Genomic DNA, 18,024 nt, shown 5'->3' on the forward strand with positions numbered 1-18,024 from the left:
AGAAGACACGACATAGTTTGGGACTGGAGTCAGAAGCAAGCTGGGCCAGTGAGAATGTTCCAGAAGACTGTACGTGGTCTGATGAAAAGGCTCGATTGATTCAGTGACCTTTTTTTAGCACCACAGGATGCTTACGGTCTAGAATTAGGCCATTCGACCCCCTGTGTTTATGCTGGCTCTCTGCAAGACGCTCAGTGAATGCCACTTATTCTGCTTTGCTTGACACTGGGATTAAATGCTCTGAAGGGCAGTGAACAGGTCAAAGCCCTGGGATGGTCACATCTGATTCAAGGAAGGAATGATAGTGCACACACATGCGCACGCACACACACACACACACACGCACATACACTGACAAACATACACAGACACATGCGTGCACACACACAGACACATGCGTGCATGCACACACAGACATACACTGACACATGCGTGCACACACACAGACACAGACACGTGTGCACAAACACAGACATACACAGACACATGTGCACATATGCAGACATACACAGACACATGCATGTACACACACACAGGTATATGCGTGCACACACACACGCACACAGATATACACAGACACATGTGGCAGGGTCATTCGGAGCATTGTAATACAGAGGGATCTTGAGGTGCAACCCATAGCTCCCTGAAAGTGGCACCACAAGTGGGTAAGGTGGTGAAGAGGGCATACAGCATGCTGGCCTTCATCGACTGGGGGCATTGAGTACAAAAATTGGCAAGTCATGTTGTAGCTGTGTAAAAATGGACTTAGGCCACATTTGAAGTATTTGTGCACAGTTCTGGTCCCCACACCACAGGAAGGATGTGAAGGTTTTGGAGACAGTACTAAAGGGGTTTACCAAAATGTTGCCGAGATTGGAGTGTATTAGCTATAAGGAGAGGTTGGCCAAACTTGGATTGTTTTCACTAGAGCGTCAGAGGCTGAGGGGTGATCTGATAGGGGTATATAAGTTTGAGGAGCATGGACATGGTGGGTAATCAGATTCTCAAAGTGGAGATGTCAGCTGTTAGGGGGCATAGGATTAATGTGAGGGGGAGAGTTTCAAGGAGATGTGAGAAGATAGTGGTAGGTGGAACGTGCTACCGTGGGAGGTGGAAGAAGCAGTTATGACAGCAACATTGGAGAGACATTTAGACAGACATATGAACAGACAGGGAATAGAGGGATACAGACTTTGTGCAGGCAGATGGGATGAGTTTTGAATGACATCATGGTCAGCACAGGTATAATGGGCTGAAGGGCCTGTTCCTGTGCTGTACTCCTCTGTCTTCTATGATTTATCATCCGAGTGTGGAGGTGCTGGTGTTGAACTGGGTTGGACAAAGTCAAAAACCACTCCACACCAGGTTAGACTCCAGCAGGTTCATTTGAAACCACAAGCTTCTGGAGCCCTGTTCCTCCCTCAAGCTCTGAAAGATTGCGGTTTCAAATCAACCTGTCGGATTATAACCCAGTGTCATGTGATTTTTGAGTTTATCATCTTAGCACCTACAGGTACGTTGATTCCAAAGCTGCAAGCTGAGTTCAGTTTGAGATGCAATTGACTTTACAAATAGTAGAATTCTCATTTCCAGATATATAATAGGACAGTCTGACCCATTGTCCACCATTTTACTGCCTCTCCTAAGCTGACAGTGGGCTCCTTTATATCATTACGCAACTCTGCATTCATTTTGAAAATAGCTACTGCTCTCCCTATCTCTGTAACCTCTTCCTGCCCCTACAACATTCCCCATCTTTATAACCTCTTCCAGTTCTTACAAGCCCATCTCAGTAACCTCCTCCAGCCCCTACAACCCCTCTATCTCTGTAACCTCCTCCAGCCCCTACAATCCCTCTATCTCAGTAACCTCCTCCAGCCCCTACAACCCCTCTATCTCTGTAACCTCCTCCAACCCCCAGAACCCATCTATCTCTGTAACCTCCTCCAACCCACAGAACCCCTCAATCTCTGTAACCTCCTCCAACCCACAGAACCCCTCTATCTCTGTAACCTCCTCCAACCCCCAGAACCCCTCTATCTCTGTAACCTCCTCCAACCCCCAGAACCCCTCTATCTCTGTAACCTCCTTCAACCCACAGAACCCCTCTATCTTTGTAACCTCCTTCAACCCACAGAACCCCTCTATCTCTGTAACTTCCTCCAACCCCTAGAACCCCTCTATCTCTGTAACCTCTACAATACTCAACCACCTCAGTAACGTCTCCATCCCTCCAATCCTCCCCATTGCTGTACCTCCTCTAGGTATACAGCGCTCCCTTTGCCTTCAGCATCTTTAATGCTCCAAAATAATTGCATTCTCCAAACAACTGGCCTGTAGTGACTCACTGGTTTTAATTGCCACACTGTTGGCCACAGTTCTCTTCAGCTGTCCTCTGCAATTCCCAGTCCCACCTCTCTACCTCTTCCTCCTCCTCTTATGTAGTTTCTTAAAACTTACGTCTATGACCCAGGTATTGGCCACTGTCCTGTTACCTGCTTATGTGTCTCAGTGTCAACGTCTGTCTCATAGCACTTCCGTGAGGCATTGAATGATGGGATAGGTGCTGTATAAATGCAAGTTCTCATTGTTGTTGCTATGATCAGTCCAAACCGGTGCCCGACAAACAAAATAAATAAAATGCAATTTATATGATTTAAGTTTAATGTTGATCTCGCTCTCTGTGCACCATCTCTGCAGCTTGAACATTATATTCCTCACTCTGTTCTATTACCCTCGTGCGCTTTGAAAACTTTTCACTGTACCGAGGTACATGTAGCAACAATAAATCAAATTAAATCAAATAAAGGTTTAGATATATATATTTTGCTTGCTGGGGGCCAAGATAAGTTATAAACTAATACTGCTTTCAATTTTGTTTTCATTCAGAAAACCACTTGTATCTCGAGGGCAAGAAGGATGCCTTACTTTGTGGAAACAACACAGATGCTGGGTGAGTGCAATAATTACACTGTCTTCTGAGGTTTATGCACCAGATAATATCCAGGCCATTGCTGGTCCCAATTACCTCTTCATGTTTCAATGGTCTGTGTAATGGTCTATTTTCTCTGAGAGGGTGGTCCCCTTTAAAGTCCTGTGTCCACACCTGAGCAAATAGCATTTGTCACAGAGCATGGCCCATGCATTTCCTTGCAGGCTGATGCCTGTCTCGCTTGTCTTTGTCAGTCATGATGTAGATTATAAAAGCAGGGACATTACGTTGGAGCTGCACAGAACTTTTGTGTTTGGTCACAGCTGGAGGACTGTGTGCGGTTTTGGTCAGCACACGAGAGGAAGGATGTGATTAGACTGGAAGGGGTGCAGAGGAGATTCACCAGGACGTTGCCTGGGACAGAGTGATGAAGAGAGGCAGGAGAAGCTTGGGTTGTTTTCTATGGGGCAGAGAAGGTTGTTAGGGGAGGGGGGGAACATGATCGAGGTGTGTAAGATTATGAGGCACATGGACATGGTGGATGGAAAGCAGCTGTTCCACACAGTCAAGTAGTCAATAACAAAGGAGCAAATTTTAATGTGAAAGACAGGAGGTTTAGCAGGCATTGGAGAGAATGCCTTTTCACCAGAGAGTGGTGGGGGGGGATCTGGAATGCACTGCCTGGGAGCGAAGAAACATTACAACTTTTAAAAAGTCCTTGGATAAGCACTTGAAATGTCATAACAAATAGCTATGGGCCTAGTGTGGGAAAGTGTAAACTGACTAAATTAGGAATCAAACTGTCAGTTGATTGACTTTGGAAATCCAGCTATTAGTTTGAAAAGTAGAGAAACAAAGAACAAAGAGCGATACAGCACAGGAACAGTCCCTTCGGCCCTCCAAGCCTGCACTCACATTTTGCATACTAAAACTGTCGTCACTTCCGGGATCCATATCCCTCTATTCCCTTCCTATTCATGTATTCACCCAGGTGCTTCTTGAATGCTTCCACCTCTGTCAGCGTGTTCCAGGCACTCACCACCCTTTGTGTGAAAAACCTGCCTCACACATCTCTTTTAAACTCCAGCTCCCCCTCCACCCCCCTCCCCCCAACTCGATGAACCTGTGCCCCCTGGTGATTGACCCTCCCATTCTGGGAAAAAGCCTCATACTTTCCACTCTATCCCTGCCATACACAATCTTATCAACTTCTATCAGGTCACCCCTCAAGCTCCTGTGTTCCGGTGAAAACAAACCCGATCTATTTAACCTTGCTTCATATCTTAAATCCCCCAGACAAGTCTACACCTTAGTAAACCTTTTCTGTACACTCTCCAAAGCATCTACATTTGACTGGACAAAGTTCTTCTTTTTTTTTGTGCAACACTTTGACCAGCATTTATTGCCCATCCCTAATTGCCCCTTCGGGAGATGGTGGTGAGCTGCCTCTGGGTTCTGTTGCATTCCATGCGACTGATCGATTTTCCTGATGTGAGTGCCTGAGGCTCTCAAATAAAACCAGTTGTCCAATCAATCTCTCCGGTCTCCAGTTGTCAACTGGTTCCAGTTCGGCTGCCTTTCCTCCCAGACTCATGTGAACAAATGAATCCCATTCATTGTGAGCAAATTGAGATGTTACTGCCATTGTACAGTGGAAGGAGTGCTGCAGCCACTTTAAAATTCTTAGCCTCTAAAATCCTCCCATCACTCAGAAAGGCAGGGATTTCTGATTATTTTGAAGCACTAAATTCAATTACCCTCATCAGCTTGTAATATAAACCAAAAATGAATGAGTGAGGCCCCTATTCAGTTGCAGTATAAGCTGACTTCACGTAGGTTTTGTGAAATACGTACTCTCTTGCCAGATATCAGTGCTTTAGTTGGGAATCTGTAGCGTCCTGATGAGAAACAGAACTGAATGTTTCATAAAATACAGTGGCTGCAAGTGCAGGGCGGGCATATAGACTGAAGCGGTTCAAGTTGGCAGTTCACCACCATCTTCTCAAGGGCAACTAGGGATGGACAATAAATGCTGGTCCAGCCAGCGACACCCTCAACCCAGGAGTGAATAATAAAAGGCAATGAATCCTGCACCTTCTGACACCCCAATGCCTGTCCACCATCTCCAAGGTACAAGGCAGGAGTGTGATGGAATACTCCCCAGTTGCCTGGATGGTTGCAGCCCCAACAACACTCAAGAGGTTTTACACCATCCAGGACAAAGTAACCTGCTAGATTAGCACTAGCGTCCACAAGCAGTCATTCCCTCTGCCACCAACGCTCAGTAGCAGCAGTGTGTACTATCGACAAGATGCTCTGCAGAAATTCACCAAAGGATCCTCAGACACCACCGTCCAAACCCATGACCACTTCCATCTAGAAGGATAAGGGCAGCAGATATATGGGAACACCACCCCCTGCAAGTTCCAAGCCAATCTCCTTTTCTTTGTTGATTCATGAGGTATGGGTGTTGTTGTCCAGGCAATCATTTTCTGCCCACTCCTAGCTGCCCAGAGGGCAGTTAAGAGTCAACCACATTGCTGTGGGTCTGGAGTCTGACCAGGGATTTCCTTTCCCTTGAACACAATGGGTTTTTTTTTGCAACAATCACCAATGGTCACATAATTTTTATTCCAGGTTTTATTGAATTCAAATTTCAATGTTTGCCGAGGTGGGATTTGAACCCTTGCCCCTGGAACATTATCCTGGTATTCTGCATTATTAAGAGAAAGTGAGGACAGCAGATGCTGGAGATCAGAGCTGAAAAATATGTTGCTGGAAAAGCGCAGCAGGTCAGGCAGCAGCCAAGGAGCAGGAGAATCGACGATTCGGGCTGAAGGGCTGATGCCCGAAACGTCGATTCTCCTGCTCCTTGGATGCTGCCTGACCTGCTGCGCTTTTCCACCAACACATTTTTCAATTCTGCATTATTAGTTCATTCACATGGTCATTCTGCCACTGTCTCCCTCAGATGTATATTGGTGTTCCTTCAGTGTCACTGGGTCAAAGTCCTGGAACTCCCTCACAAACAGGGTTAATAGTTATTGACATTAATAACTTACAACACATGGACTGCAGCGGTTCAAGAAGGCAGCTCACCACCACCTTCTCAAGGGTAGCCACAGCAATGGGCCCAGCCTGGGTCGCCCATATCCCAGGAACGAATAAAAAACAAACTGGCAGCAGTGTGCACTGAACAGTATTTGAGCTGATCAGATTCAGTGAGGCACCTAATGTGTGAGAATATTAATTGACCGTTGGTTGATGTGACGTTGTTCGGAATAGGGACTGAGGCCTACAGGTTGTGGTTTGCAATCCTCATCATTGATGAAGTATTTCTCCATCTCTCTCTGTCTCTGTTTGTGGGAAATGGTGGTGGTTTCTCCTCATAAATGCTCTCTCTGACCAGGGAAGGGGTGAACAGACTTCACATATAGTAATTTTCCCAAGCAGAAGCTGCCTTCGTTGGTGTTGCCATGGCGATGACAGCTACCTTCATCCATGCAGTGATTATGGGCTACTTAAGCTGTCTGCACTATGGAGAAAAATAAACAGATTCTTATTGTGGCCACCTCAGTTTGCCTTTTTTGTGTTGGAAAAGATTTTAGTTACTTGAGTTTTGATTCCTATGATGATACTTTGCTGCTTTTTAAGGAGCTGAGCCAGATAACATTTTTTTAAAGACTGTTTTATATTGCTAATTGTAAGCCTACTCCACCAATCTCATAGCTGGTCTACGAGAGGCTTTGACTCCACGTGCCTGAGCTCCAAGTGCCATTGATAGCAATAAGCAAACTATCACTCTCAGTCTAGAAAGTTCCAGCCTCCACTGGGGATGAGATTGTCACCATCTCCTCTGGGAGAAAGTGCTTCCTCCTCACTCGAATCATGTCCCTTTTTGTCCTGGGCTTCCCCACTGAAGGATGTGGTTTCTTTGCCTCTGCTCTATCCTGATGTGGGTTTGTATCCAGTAAGGTGTTTTTACCTGAGGCAACACTGCTCATGTCTTCTCTCACAACATAAGAAACTGGGAATGGATATTTATTGAAAATTCCAAAAAGATGTTTATTGTAATTGCCTGTTAAATGCAAGCATTATATTCCTCAGACCGAAGTATCTGGGCTGATATTATGTTATGAGGTTACAACAGGAGTATGCTCCTAGCAAAATATCATGTCACAAATAATTATAGAATTCCCTATAGTGGAGTTAGAGGCCATTTGGCCCATTATGTCTGCACCAACCCTCTGAAGAGAATCATAGAATCCCTATGGTGTGGAAGCAGGCCTTTTGGCCCATTAAGTCCACACCAACTCTCCAAAGAGCATCCCACCCAGATCCACACCTACTCCACTAACCCTGCATTTCCCATGGCTAATCCATCTAACCTAAACATTCCTCGACACGATGTGTGATTTAGCATGGCCAATCCACCTGACCTGCACATCTTTGGATTGTGGGAGGAAACCGGAGCACCTGGAGGAAACCCACACAGACACGGGGAGAATGTGCAAAGTCCATAGAGAAAGTTGCCTGAGGCAGGAATTGAACCCTGGTGCCTGGTGGTGTGAGGCAGCAGTGCTAACTACAGAGCTGCTGTATGTCCTGTGAATCCTACTGTTTTTCTGTAACTCCATATTTGCCACAGTTTACCCACCTATCCTGCTCACTATGGGGAAGTCCAGCATGGCCAATCCACCTAACGGTAACATGTTTGGACTGTGAGATTTTTATACCCTCAGGTCATTATGCTAAGATAGAGCGATGATTCATTGAGTATGTCTCTTAGAGTAATGTTGATATACTGACCACGAAACATGACCCAATATATCCCTTTCACAAATCACCTGAGTCATCCCTCAACCCAACTGTTTCCTTAATGTCATCCTTTAAGCTCTAGGTTTGGTCTGCATCCACCCCTGCTATGTCAACTCACCATGATAGAGGATGTAACGTAACATTGTAAGAAACAGGAAGGGGAGTAAGCCCACTGAGTCTCAGTAACATCCTTGAAAATCTTTTTTACACCCTTTCCCGGTAATTAAAATCCTCTCTACAGCAGGGTGATCAGAATTGTAGTCGAAGAGTGTGGTGCTGGAAAAGCACAGCAGATCAGGAAGCATCTGAGGAGCAGAAAAATAATATTTCGGGCATAAGACCTTCATCAGGAATGATCAGTACTCCAAATGTGGCCTCACCAATGTCTTGTACATCTACAACATGACTCCTGTACTCGGTGCTCTAACCGATGAAGACAAGTGTGCCAAGAACCTTCTTCACCACCCTATCTACCCGTGACACCGCTTTCACGGAACTGTGTGCCTGCATCTTCTCTTGACAGCACCACCCAGGGCTGTACCATTAACTGTGTAACTCCTGCCCTGGTTTGTCTTACCAAAATGCAACATCTTGCATTTATCTGCATTAAACTCCACCTGCCATTCTTCGGCCCACTGGCCCAGTTGTCTGAGATCCCATTTTACTCTGAGATAGCCATTCTTCACTGTTGACTATACCATCAATTGTGGTGTCATCTCTTGTGATGGTGAGGATCACAATTGTTGGCCACGTGATATGGGCAAAGAATTGAGTGAATCCCGTAACAACTCCACAGAAATGAATCAGGGTTGAGGGAGGGGACTGGAGGTGAGCAATACACTGAGCCAAAGCTGCACTGTGACAGTAGCTCAGTGAGACAACATGCTTCATAATCGCAGCTCACCACTACATAGCGATCCGACTAAAACACTTCAATTTCCCTTCTTTCAACAGAGCCTTCTTTTCTGTAATAGAACAGGTATTAATGTTGAAGATTGATTAATTGAAAGTTTGTTTGACAAATACCTGGAATGGGTGGGTTATCTTCTAAGGAAAGGTTGGACAGGCTAGGCCTGTATTCACTGGAGTATGGAAGAGTAAGAGGCAACTGAGAGCTATCGTCATAGGGTTGTTGCAGCACAGAAAGAGACCCTTGTGTCCGCACTGGTCACCAAGCATCTCTGTGTTCTAATCCCATTTTCCAAAACTTGGTCCTAACCTTGTATGCTATGTCATTTCAAATTCTGGCTTCTGAAGAAGGGTTACTGGACCTGAAACATTAGCTCTGATTTCTCTCCACTGATGCCGCCAGACCTGCTGAGCTTTTCCCAGCAATTTGTTTGTAATTTCTAGTGTCCATTGTCATCGTTGTAACAAGGTCAGCCAAATGGACCTCATAGAATACGGGTTCCCTGATTGGGGCTGTTAACCTGGTTCAGTCAGGGAGCCCCGGCTGACAGATATAAATAGGAGTGTTCGAGATTCTGTTCACTCTGAGAGCTGGCTCTGAGGGAGCTGGATCAGTGTTAATGACTCTCCATGTGTAAATGAAGGGGGACTTGGTGATGGGATACTGACCTCTGTAGAGTTATTTCATTCAGCTAAATAGTTGTCAAATGTCTTGAGGGTTCCAGCCTCTCCTACATTTTTTGTCAGAGAGATCCAAGTCTGGGGGATCCAAGTCTCCCATCACTGTCTGGGAGAAAGAAGGTTTCCCCAAATCCCTTCTAAACCTCATGCTCCTTATTTTAAAATTATGCCTACTGGTTATCAATCCCTGGACTAAGGGGGAATATCTTCTCCCTATCTCACTGATCTACCTCCTTAGTATACCTCAATCAGCTCATCCTCCAGCCTTCCCTGCTCTGAGGAAAACAGCCCCAAGCCTATCTAGTCTTTCTGCATAGCTGTCTCACTCCCGCCCAGGCAACACACCGGTGAATCTCCTCACGGTTAGCCTCTTGTCTGAAACATATCAGAACCTGAGGAGACATGAGAGCACAAGGAGAAGATATTTCTTTTCGTGGGGGATTTTAGAATGAGTGGTCACGGTTGAAGAATAAGGAGATGGAGAGGATTTAATTTCTCACAGTGGGTCAAATGCTCCGTGGAATTTTCTCCTGACTCAACAATGGAAGCAGAATCTCTGAATATTTTTAAAGCAAAGACAGATAGGTTCTCCAGAAACAAGGGGGTGAAAGGTTATCGTGAGTATGTAGAAGTATTGAATGACTGGATCAGCCATGACCTTGTTGAAGGATAGAACCCACCTGAGGGAATGCATGGCCACACCTCCTCCTAATTTGCATATATCTATTGCTGATATGGCGATTTAGAGTTTTTAAGAAGTGCTGGAGAATCCCAGCAATGTCTGTGGAGAGAGAAACAAATTTGACGTTTTGAGCCTGCTATGGCTTTTCTTTGGAACTGACAGTTCAGGAAAATGGTGATTTTACACTGTTGACAAAGAGGGGGAAGGAGCGAGTGGAACACATGGTGAAGAAGAGGGCAAATGGAGTGCTAATGGTGGTCAAGGAGAGATATAGGCACAAAACAAGTGCTATTGATAGGTGTGAATAAGCAGACATTGCGATGCTGTTCCTCCAGTTTGTGTAGGTTTTCACCTGCAGCATGAACACTATTCCTCCATTTTGATTAACCCCCCCCCCCCCCCCCCCCCCCGACCCCCATTCCTTGTGTTTTGTTAACATGGGCCTGCTCGCAGCAAGGCTGATTGATTTTTGACTGTGTCAACCCTGTCAGAAATAACAGTCTGGTGTGGGACTTTGGGCTCTTAATGCAATTTGAGGCCAGATCTCTTAGTAACCTGTGTTGCACGACAGTAAGGTGATAGAACAGCAGCCTCAGGGAGTTGGAAGGTCCGCTCAGTAGAACGCCAACATGTGGCTACAGAGCTGACAGTAACTTCACAGATTGACTCAAAACCTTTTCAGCCAAGCCTATCTCTACAACAGGACAGGAATCCACTCCTTTACTTATCTCTCTCCCTCAACCTTCTGCCTGAAATAGTTGGAAATTTCTTTGAACTGAGTGTAATTTATTTTACTTTGGGGTGTTCTTTCGGTTTTGGCAGGAAGTGCCCTGTGGGTTATACGTGTTTGAAAGCTGGAAGGAATCCGGATTATGACTACACCAGTTTTGATAACTTCGGCTGGGCCTTTCTCTCACTCTTCCGTCTGATGACCCAGGATTTCTGGGAGAATCTTTACCACCAGGTTAGTGGCGTTGCTGCCCGTTTGTCCCATTCCCGTGACCTCTCTGTTATGGACTAGGCCAAAGCCCTTCAAAATATTCAGAAGATACTGTAGACCAAAAGGTGAATGTAAGGTGTTCTATTCTCGATCCAATTCAACAGGTCAAGCTACTGGATTTCAAAGCAAAACACACTTTATTTATCCACTATACTTAAAATACAACAAAAGGAAAGAAGAAATTGGAATAAACTAACTCCATTGGGAAACTTAACAGCATAACAGAGATAAGTGGTATTCTGGCTCAGTGGTTAGCATTGTGGCCTCACAGCGCCAAGGATCCAGTTTCGATTCCAGCCTCGGGCGACTGACTATGTAGGTTACCAGGTGCTCCGGTTTCCTCCCACAGTCCAAAGATGTGCAGGTTAGGTGGATTGGCCATGCTAAATTGTCCACAGTTTTCAGGGATATGTTGGTTGGGTGCATCAGTCAGGCGTTAAATGCCAGTGAATGGGTCTGGGTAGGCTACTCTCCGAAGGGTTGGTGTGGACTTGTTGGGCTGAAGGGATTCTAATTGATATGGTAACTATTGCTAGTTAACTGTTGCAATATAGTAACACACCATCAACACCCTCGGCAAAAAGTCAAATTCAGAACACAGATTGCCTCAAATGCAACTCCGGCAGCCCAGGAGGGAAAGAAAGACCAAGAGAAAATTCTGAGAGAGGGTAAGAGCCAGTAAAGAATTACCCCAGCTTCAACCTTGCTCAGACCCCAGCAATAGGTGCTGAAAGTTAAAACTAAGGATCCTATGGGAGCTTGACCTCACCCATCCAGGCTGCTTCTATTGTTCCAACTTTATAAAAGAAACCCCCACTGCGCCATGAACTGTTTATTCTCATGACTCTGGTAGACTGCCCAGCACCTCTGCACTTCAAAAATAAAACCAGGACAAAATACACTGCTTAAAGCCGTAGTAACACCACATTTCATTCATCTTTCTTTTCTGCCCTGGAATCATAGATTCTGCGATCCGCCGGCAAGGCCTACATGCTGTTTTTTGTCTTTGTCATCTTCCTTGGGTCTTTCTACCTGATTAACCTGATCCTGGCTGTCGTTGCCATGGCCTACGATGAGCAAAACCAGGCCACCATTGCAGAGAAAGTGCAGAAAGAGAAAGAATTTCAGCAGGCGATGGAGCAGCTCCGGAAACAGCAGGAACAGGCAGAACAGGTACTCATTTTGGTTGACAGCATACCGTAATTGAATAGAGCCGGTATCACCGCAGGGGCATTGTCAAAGTGCAACGTCAAGCCACAGGTCAGAATGGACGTGACTGAGAGCCTGGGTCAGAAATTTAGATTCTTCAGGAGAGAGGCAGACAGATGAAGGCCCAAGGGAGGGAACTCCAGGGCGAGAGGGGCAAAGATAAAATGGTTGCAAAGGTGGGTCAGCAGGAAATCAGGATTCGAGCTACAGGGACTTGCTGAATAGCCTAGGGCTGTTTTCCCTGGACTGTCAGAGGCTGAGGGATGACCTTATAGAGGTTTATAAAATCATGAGGGGCATGGATAGGATAAATAGACAAAGTCTCTTCCCTGGGGTGGGGCAGTCCAGAACTAGATGGCATAGGTTATAAAAGGATATAAAAGAGACCTAAGATGCAACCTTTTCATGCAAAGGGTGGCGCGTGTATGGAATGAGGTGCCAGAGGAAGTGGTGGAGGCTGGTACAATTGGGCCGGGTGCTGACAGGTGTGACTAGTTTGGGTTGGGATATCTGGTCGGCATGGACATATTGGACCGAAAGGCCTGTTTCCCTGCTGTACGACTCTATGACTGTAAGAGGTTGGAGTGGGGGAATGCAGAGTTCAAGGTGGTTTGTCGAGCTGGAGGAGGTCACAGAGAAAGGGCATGGCTGGGAGTGATGGGGAGACAAGGATGAGAATTTCACATTGTACAGTGACAACTAGGCTAAGCTGGGGGAGGGGGGGGGGTTGGTTGGTGGGGGTGATGGTGGCGTCTGTGGTGATCTTCCAGATTTCTGAGGGGATCTCAGCAATGAGTGCAGTAAGAACACTGCATCATAAAAATATCTCGACGTGGTACGTATCATGCCCAGAAACTGACTCTGCCTAAATATGGCAGAAGTACCTGACCGCTCTGTGAAATGGAAGGGAGCTCAGACCGTGCAGCAGGGAAAAGGGGAGACAGGACCTGGGCTTTAACTTAGTCTCCCAGTCTTCCAGTGCCCCAGGCTGCCTGGTGACCCATTAGCTACAGAAATGCTGCCAACCCAATGACAACTGGCCACCATCTCAAATTGAGATAGGTCCTTCAGGCTGGATGTAGAAACTAGTGCAAAGGACTTTTGCTCTGACATCAAGGGATAGAATTTGGATCTTGCTGTGCTTAACATTTATCCGAGACAGTTAAATGGGTAAAATGGTCACTGTATTTTCTCCCCCCACCATGGTTCCAAAATAGCGCAAAACATGCCCAAAACCACACCAGGTCAGGGAAGAGCAAGTCGCCAAGGTGATACACCCAGCTTTGGTTTGGAAGGACTGTACGCCAAATGAGCACAGCCACATACATTAGCCTAGATGATACCCAAGGTACGAAGGTATTGAATTAGTGGGGGAGTGCTGGGGTAGTGAATTAGTGGTGGAGTGTTGGGGTAGTGAATTAGTGGTGGAGTGCTGGGGTAGTGAATTAGTGGTGGAGTGCTGAGGTAGTGAATTAGTGGAGGAGTGCTGGGGTAGTGACTTAGTGGTGGAGTGCTGAGGTAGTGAATTAGTGGTGGAGTGCTGAGGTAGTGAATTAGTGGTGGAATGCTGAGGTAGTGAATTAGTGGTGGAGTGGTGGGGTAGTGATTTCGTGGTGGAGTGCTGAGGTAGTGAATTCGTGGTTGAGTGCTGAGGTAGTGAATTAGTGGTGGAGTGCTGAGGTAGTGAATTAGTGATGGAGTGCTGAGGTAGTGAATTAGTGGTGGAGTGTTGGGGTAGTGAATTCGTGGTTGAGTGCTGAGGTAGTGAATTAGTGGTGGAGTGCTGAGGTAGTGAATTAGTGGTGGAGTGCTGAGGTAGTGAATTAGTGGTGGAGTGCTAGGGTCGTGAATTAGTGGTAGAGTGCTGGGGTAGTGAATTAGTGGTGGAGTGCTGAGGTAGTGAATTAGTGGTGGAGTGCTGAGGTAGTGAATTAGTGGTGGAGTGCTGGGGTAGTGAATTAGTGGTGGAGGGCTGAGGTAGTGAATTAGTGGTGGAGTGCTAAGGTAGTGAATTAGTGGTGGAGTGCTGGGGTAGTGAATTAGTGGTGGAGTGCTGAGGTAGTGAATTAGTGGTGGAGTGCTGAGGTAGTGAATTAGTGGTGGAATGCTGGGGTAGTGAATTAGTGGTGGAGTGGTGGGGTAGTGATTTCGTGGTGGAGTGCTGAGGTAGTGAATTCGTGGTTGAGTGCTGAGGTAGTGAATTAGTGGTGGAGTGTTGGGGTAGTGAATTCGTGGTTGAGTGCTGAGGTAGTGAATTAGTGGTGGAGTGCTGAGGTAGTGAATTAGTGGTGGAGTGCTGAGGTAGTGAATTAGTGGTGGAGTGCTGAGGTAGTGAATTAGTGGTGGAGTGCTAGGGTCGTGAATTAGTGGTGGAGTGCTGAGGTAGTGAATTAGTGGTGGAGTGTTGGGGTAGTGAATTAGTGGTGGAGTGCTGAGGTAGTGAATTAGTGGTGGAGTGTTGGGGTAGTGAATTAGTGGAGGAGTGTTGGGGTAGTGAATTAGTGGAGGAGTGCTGAGGTAGTGAATTAGTGGTGGAGTGCTGAGGTAGTGAATTAGTGGTGGAGTGTTGGGGTAGTGAATTAGTGGAGGAGTGCTGAGGTAGTGAATTAGTGGTGGAGTGCTGGGGTAGTGAATTAGTGGTGGAGTGTTGGGGTAGTGAATTAGTGGAAGAGTGTTGGGGTAGTGAATTAGTGGAGGAGTGCTGAGGTAGTGAATTAGTGGTGGAGTGCTGGGGTAGTGAATTAGTGGAGGAGTGCTGAGGTAGTGAATTAGTGGTGGAGTGTTGGGGTAGTGAATTAGTGGTGGAGTGTTGGGGTAGTGAATTAGTGGTGGAGTGCTGGGGTAGTGAATTAGTGGAGGAGTGTTGGGGTAGTGAATTAGTGGAGGAGTGCTGAGGTAGTGAATTAGTGGTGGAGTGCTGGGGTAGTGAATTAGTGGTGGAGTGTTGGGGTAGTGAATTAGTGGTGGAGTGTTGGGGTAGTGAATTAGTGGTGGAGTGTTGGGGTAGTGAATTAGTGGTGGAGTGCTGGGGTAGTGAATTAGTGGAGGAGTGTTGGGGTAGTGAATTAGTGGAGGAGTGCTGAGGTAGTGAATTAGTGGTGGAGTGCTGGGGTAGTGAATTAGTGGTGGAGTGTTGGGGTAGTGAATTAGTGGTGGAGTGTTGGGGTAGTGAATTAGTGGTGGAGTGCTGGGGTAGTGAATTAGTGGAGGAGTGCTGAGGTAGTGAATTAGTGGTGGAGTGCTGAGGTAGTGAATTAGTGGTGGAGTGCTGAGGTAGTGAATTAGTGGTGGAGTGCTGAGGTAGTGACTTAGTGGTGGAGTGCTGGGGTAGCGAATTAGTGGTGGAGTGCTGGGGTAGTGAATTAGTGGAGGAGTGCTGAGGTAGTGAATTAGTGGTGGAGTGCTGAGGTAGTGAATTTGTGGTGGAGTGCTGGGGTAGTGAATTAGTGGTGGAGTGCTGAGGTAGTGAATTAGTGGTGGAGTGCTGGGGTAGTGAATTAGTGGTGGAGTGCTGAGGTAGTGAATTTGTGGTGGAGTGCTGGGGTAGTGAATTAGTGGTGGAGTGCTGAGGTAGTGAATTAGTGGTGGAGTGCTGAGGTAGTGAATTTGTGGTGGAGTGCTGGGGTAGTGAATTAGTGGTGGAGTGCTGAGGTAGTGAATTCGTGGTTGAGTGCTGAGGTCGTGACTTAGTGGTGGAGTGCTGAGGTAGTGAATTAGTGGTGGAGTGCTGGGGTAGTGAATTAGTGGTGGAGTGCTGGGGTAGTGAATTAGTGGTGGAGTGCTGGGGTAGTGAATTAGTGGTGGAGTGCTGAGGTAGTGAATTAGTGGTGGAGTGCTGGGGTAGTGAATTAGTGGTGGAGTGCTGAGGTAGTGAATTAGTGGAGGAGTGCTGAGGTAGTGAATTAGTGGTGGAGTGCTGGGGTAGTGAATTAGTGGTGGAGTGCTGAGGTAGTGAATTAGTGGTGGAGTGCTGAGGTAGTGAATTAGTGGTGGAGTGCTGAGGTAGTGAATTAGTGGAGGAGTGCTGAGGTAGTGAATTAGTGGAGGAGTGCTGGGGTAGTGAATTAGTGGTGGAGTGCTGGGGTAGTGAATTAGTGGAGGAGTGCTGGGGTAGTGAATTAGTGGTGGAGTGCTGGGGTAGTGAATTAGTGGTGGAGTGCTGGGGTAGTGAATTAGTGGTGGAGTGCTGAGGTAGTGAATTAGTGGTGGAGTGCTGAGGTAATGAATTAGTGGAGCAGTGCTGGGGTAGTGAATTAGTGGTGGAGTGCTGAGGTAGTGAATTAGTGGTGGAGTGCTGGGGTAGTGAATTAGTGGTGGAGTGCTGAGGTAGTGAATTAGTGGTGGAGTGCTGGGGTAGTGAATTAGTGGTGGAGTGCTGTGGTAGTGAATTAGTGGTGGAGTGCTGGGGTAGTGAATTAGTGGAGGAGTGCTGAGGTAGTGAATTAGTGGTGGAGTGCTGAGGTAGTGAATTAGTGGAGGAGTGCTGGGGTAGTGAATTAGTGGTGGAGTGCTGGGGTAGTGAATTAGTGGTGGAGTGCTGAGGTAGTGAATTAGTGATGGAGTGCTGAGGTAGTGAATTAGTGGTGGAGTGCTGAGGTAATGAATTAGTGGTGGAGTGCTGAGGTAGTGAAGTAGTGGTGGAGTACTGGGGTAGTGAATTCGTGGAGGAGTGCTGGGGTAGTGAATTCGTGGTGGAGTGCTGAGGTAGTGAATTAGTGGTGGAGTGCTGGGGTAGTGAATTCGTGGAGGAGTGCTAGGGTAGTGACTTAGTGGTGGAGTGCTGAGGTAGTGACTTAGTGGTGGAGTGCTGGGGTAGTGAATTAGTGGTGGAGTGCTGGGGTAGTGAATTAGTGGTGGAGTGCTAAGGTAGTGAATTAGTGGTGGAGTGCTGGGGTAGTGAATTAGTGGTGGAGTGCTGGGGTAGTGAATTATTGGTGGAGTGCTGAGGTAGTGAATTAGTGGTGGAGTGCTGGGGTAATGAATTAGTGGTGGAGTGCTGGGGTAGTGAATTAGTGGTGGAGTGCTGGGGTAGTGAATTAGTGGTGGAGTGCTGAGGTAGTAAATTAGTGGTGGAGTGCTGAGGTAGTGAATTAGTGGTAGAGTGCTGAGGTAGTGAATTAGTGGTGGAGTGCTGGGGTAGTGACTAAGTGGTGGAGTGCTGGGGGAGTGAATTAGTGGTGGAGTGCTGGGGTAGTGAATTAGTGGTGGAGTGCTGAGGTAGTGAATTAGTGGTGGAGTGCTGGGGTAGTGAATTAGTGGTGGAGTGCTGGGGTAGTGAATTAGTGGTGGAGTGCTGGGGTAGTGAATTAGTGGTGGAGTGCTGAGGTAGTGAATTAGTGGTGGAGTGCTGAGGTAGTGAATTAGTGGTGGAGTGCTGAGGTAGTGAATTAGTGGTGGAGTGCTGAGGTAGTGAATTAGTGGTGGAGTGCTGGGGTAGTGAATTGGTGGTGAAGTGCTGGGGTAGTGAATTAGTGCTGGAGTGCTGGGGTAGTGAATTAGTGGTGGAGTGCTGAGGTAGTGAATTGGTGGTGAAGTGCTGGGGTTGTGAATTAGTGCTGGAGTGCTGGGGTAGTGAATTAGTGGTGGAGTGCTGGGGTAGTGAAATTAGTGGTGGAGTGCTGAGGTAGTGAATTAGTGGTGGAGTGCTGGGGTAGTGAATTAGTGGTGGAGTGCTGGGGTAGTGAATTAGTGGTGGAGTGCTGAGGTAGTGACTAAGTGGTGGAGTGCTGAGGTAGTGAATTAGTGGTGGAGTGCTGAGGTAGTGAATTAGTGGTGGAGTGCTGGGGTAGTGAA

The 18,024-nt window shown here is 46.9% G+C and overlaps 1 protein-coding gene across 3 annotated transcripts in view; it reads left to right on the forward strand.

The window, feature by feature from the left end:
- Positions 1-18,024, forward strand: part of scn5lab (sodium channel, voltage gated, type V-like, alpha b) — a 501,419-nt gene that overhangs the window by 164,884 nt on the left and 318,511 nt on the right. For all 3 annotated transcript variants that reach the window (XM_072576302.1, XM_072576305.1, XM_072576304.1), the window contains exons 9-11: positions 2,890-2,953; positions 10,845-10,986; positions 11,986-12,195. In XM_072576302.1, coding sequence (XP_072432403.1) covers positions 2,890-2,953; positions 10,845-10,986; positions 11,986-12,195 — 416 coding nt within the window. The remainder of the gene's footprint in view (positions 1-2,889; positions 2,954-10,844; positions 10,987-11,985; positions 12,196-18,024) is intronic.

Source organism: Chiloscyllium punctatum, chromosome 8 (assembly GCF_047496795.1).
Source record: "Chiloscyllium punctatum isolate Juve2018m chromosome 8, sChiPun1.3, whole genome shotgun sequence".
Taxonomy (NCBI): domain Eukaryota; kingdom Metazoa; phylum Chordata; class Chondrichthyes; order Orectolobiformes; family Hemiscylliidae; genus Chiloscyllium; species Chiloscyllium punctatum.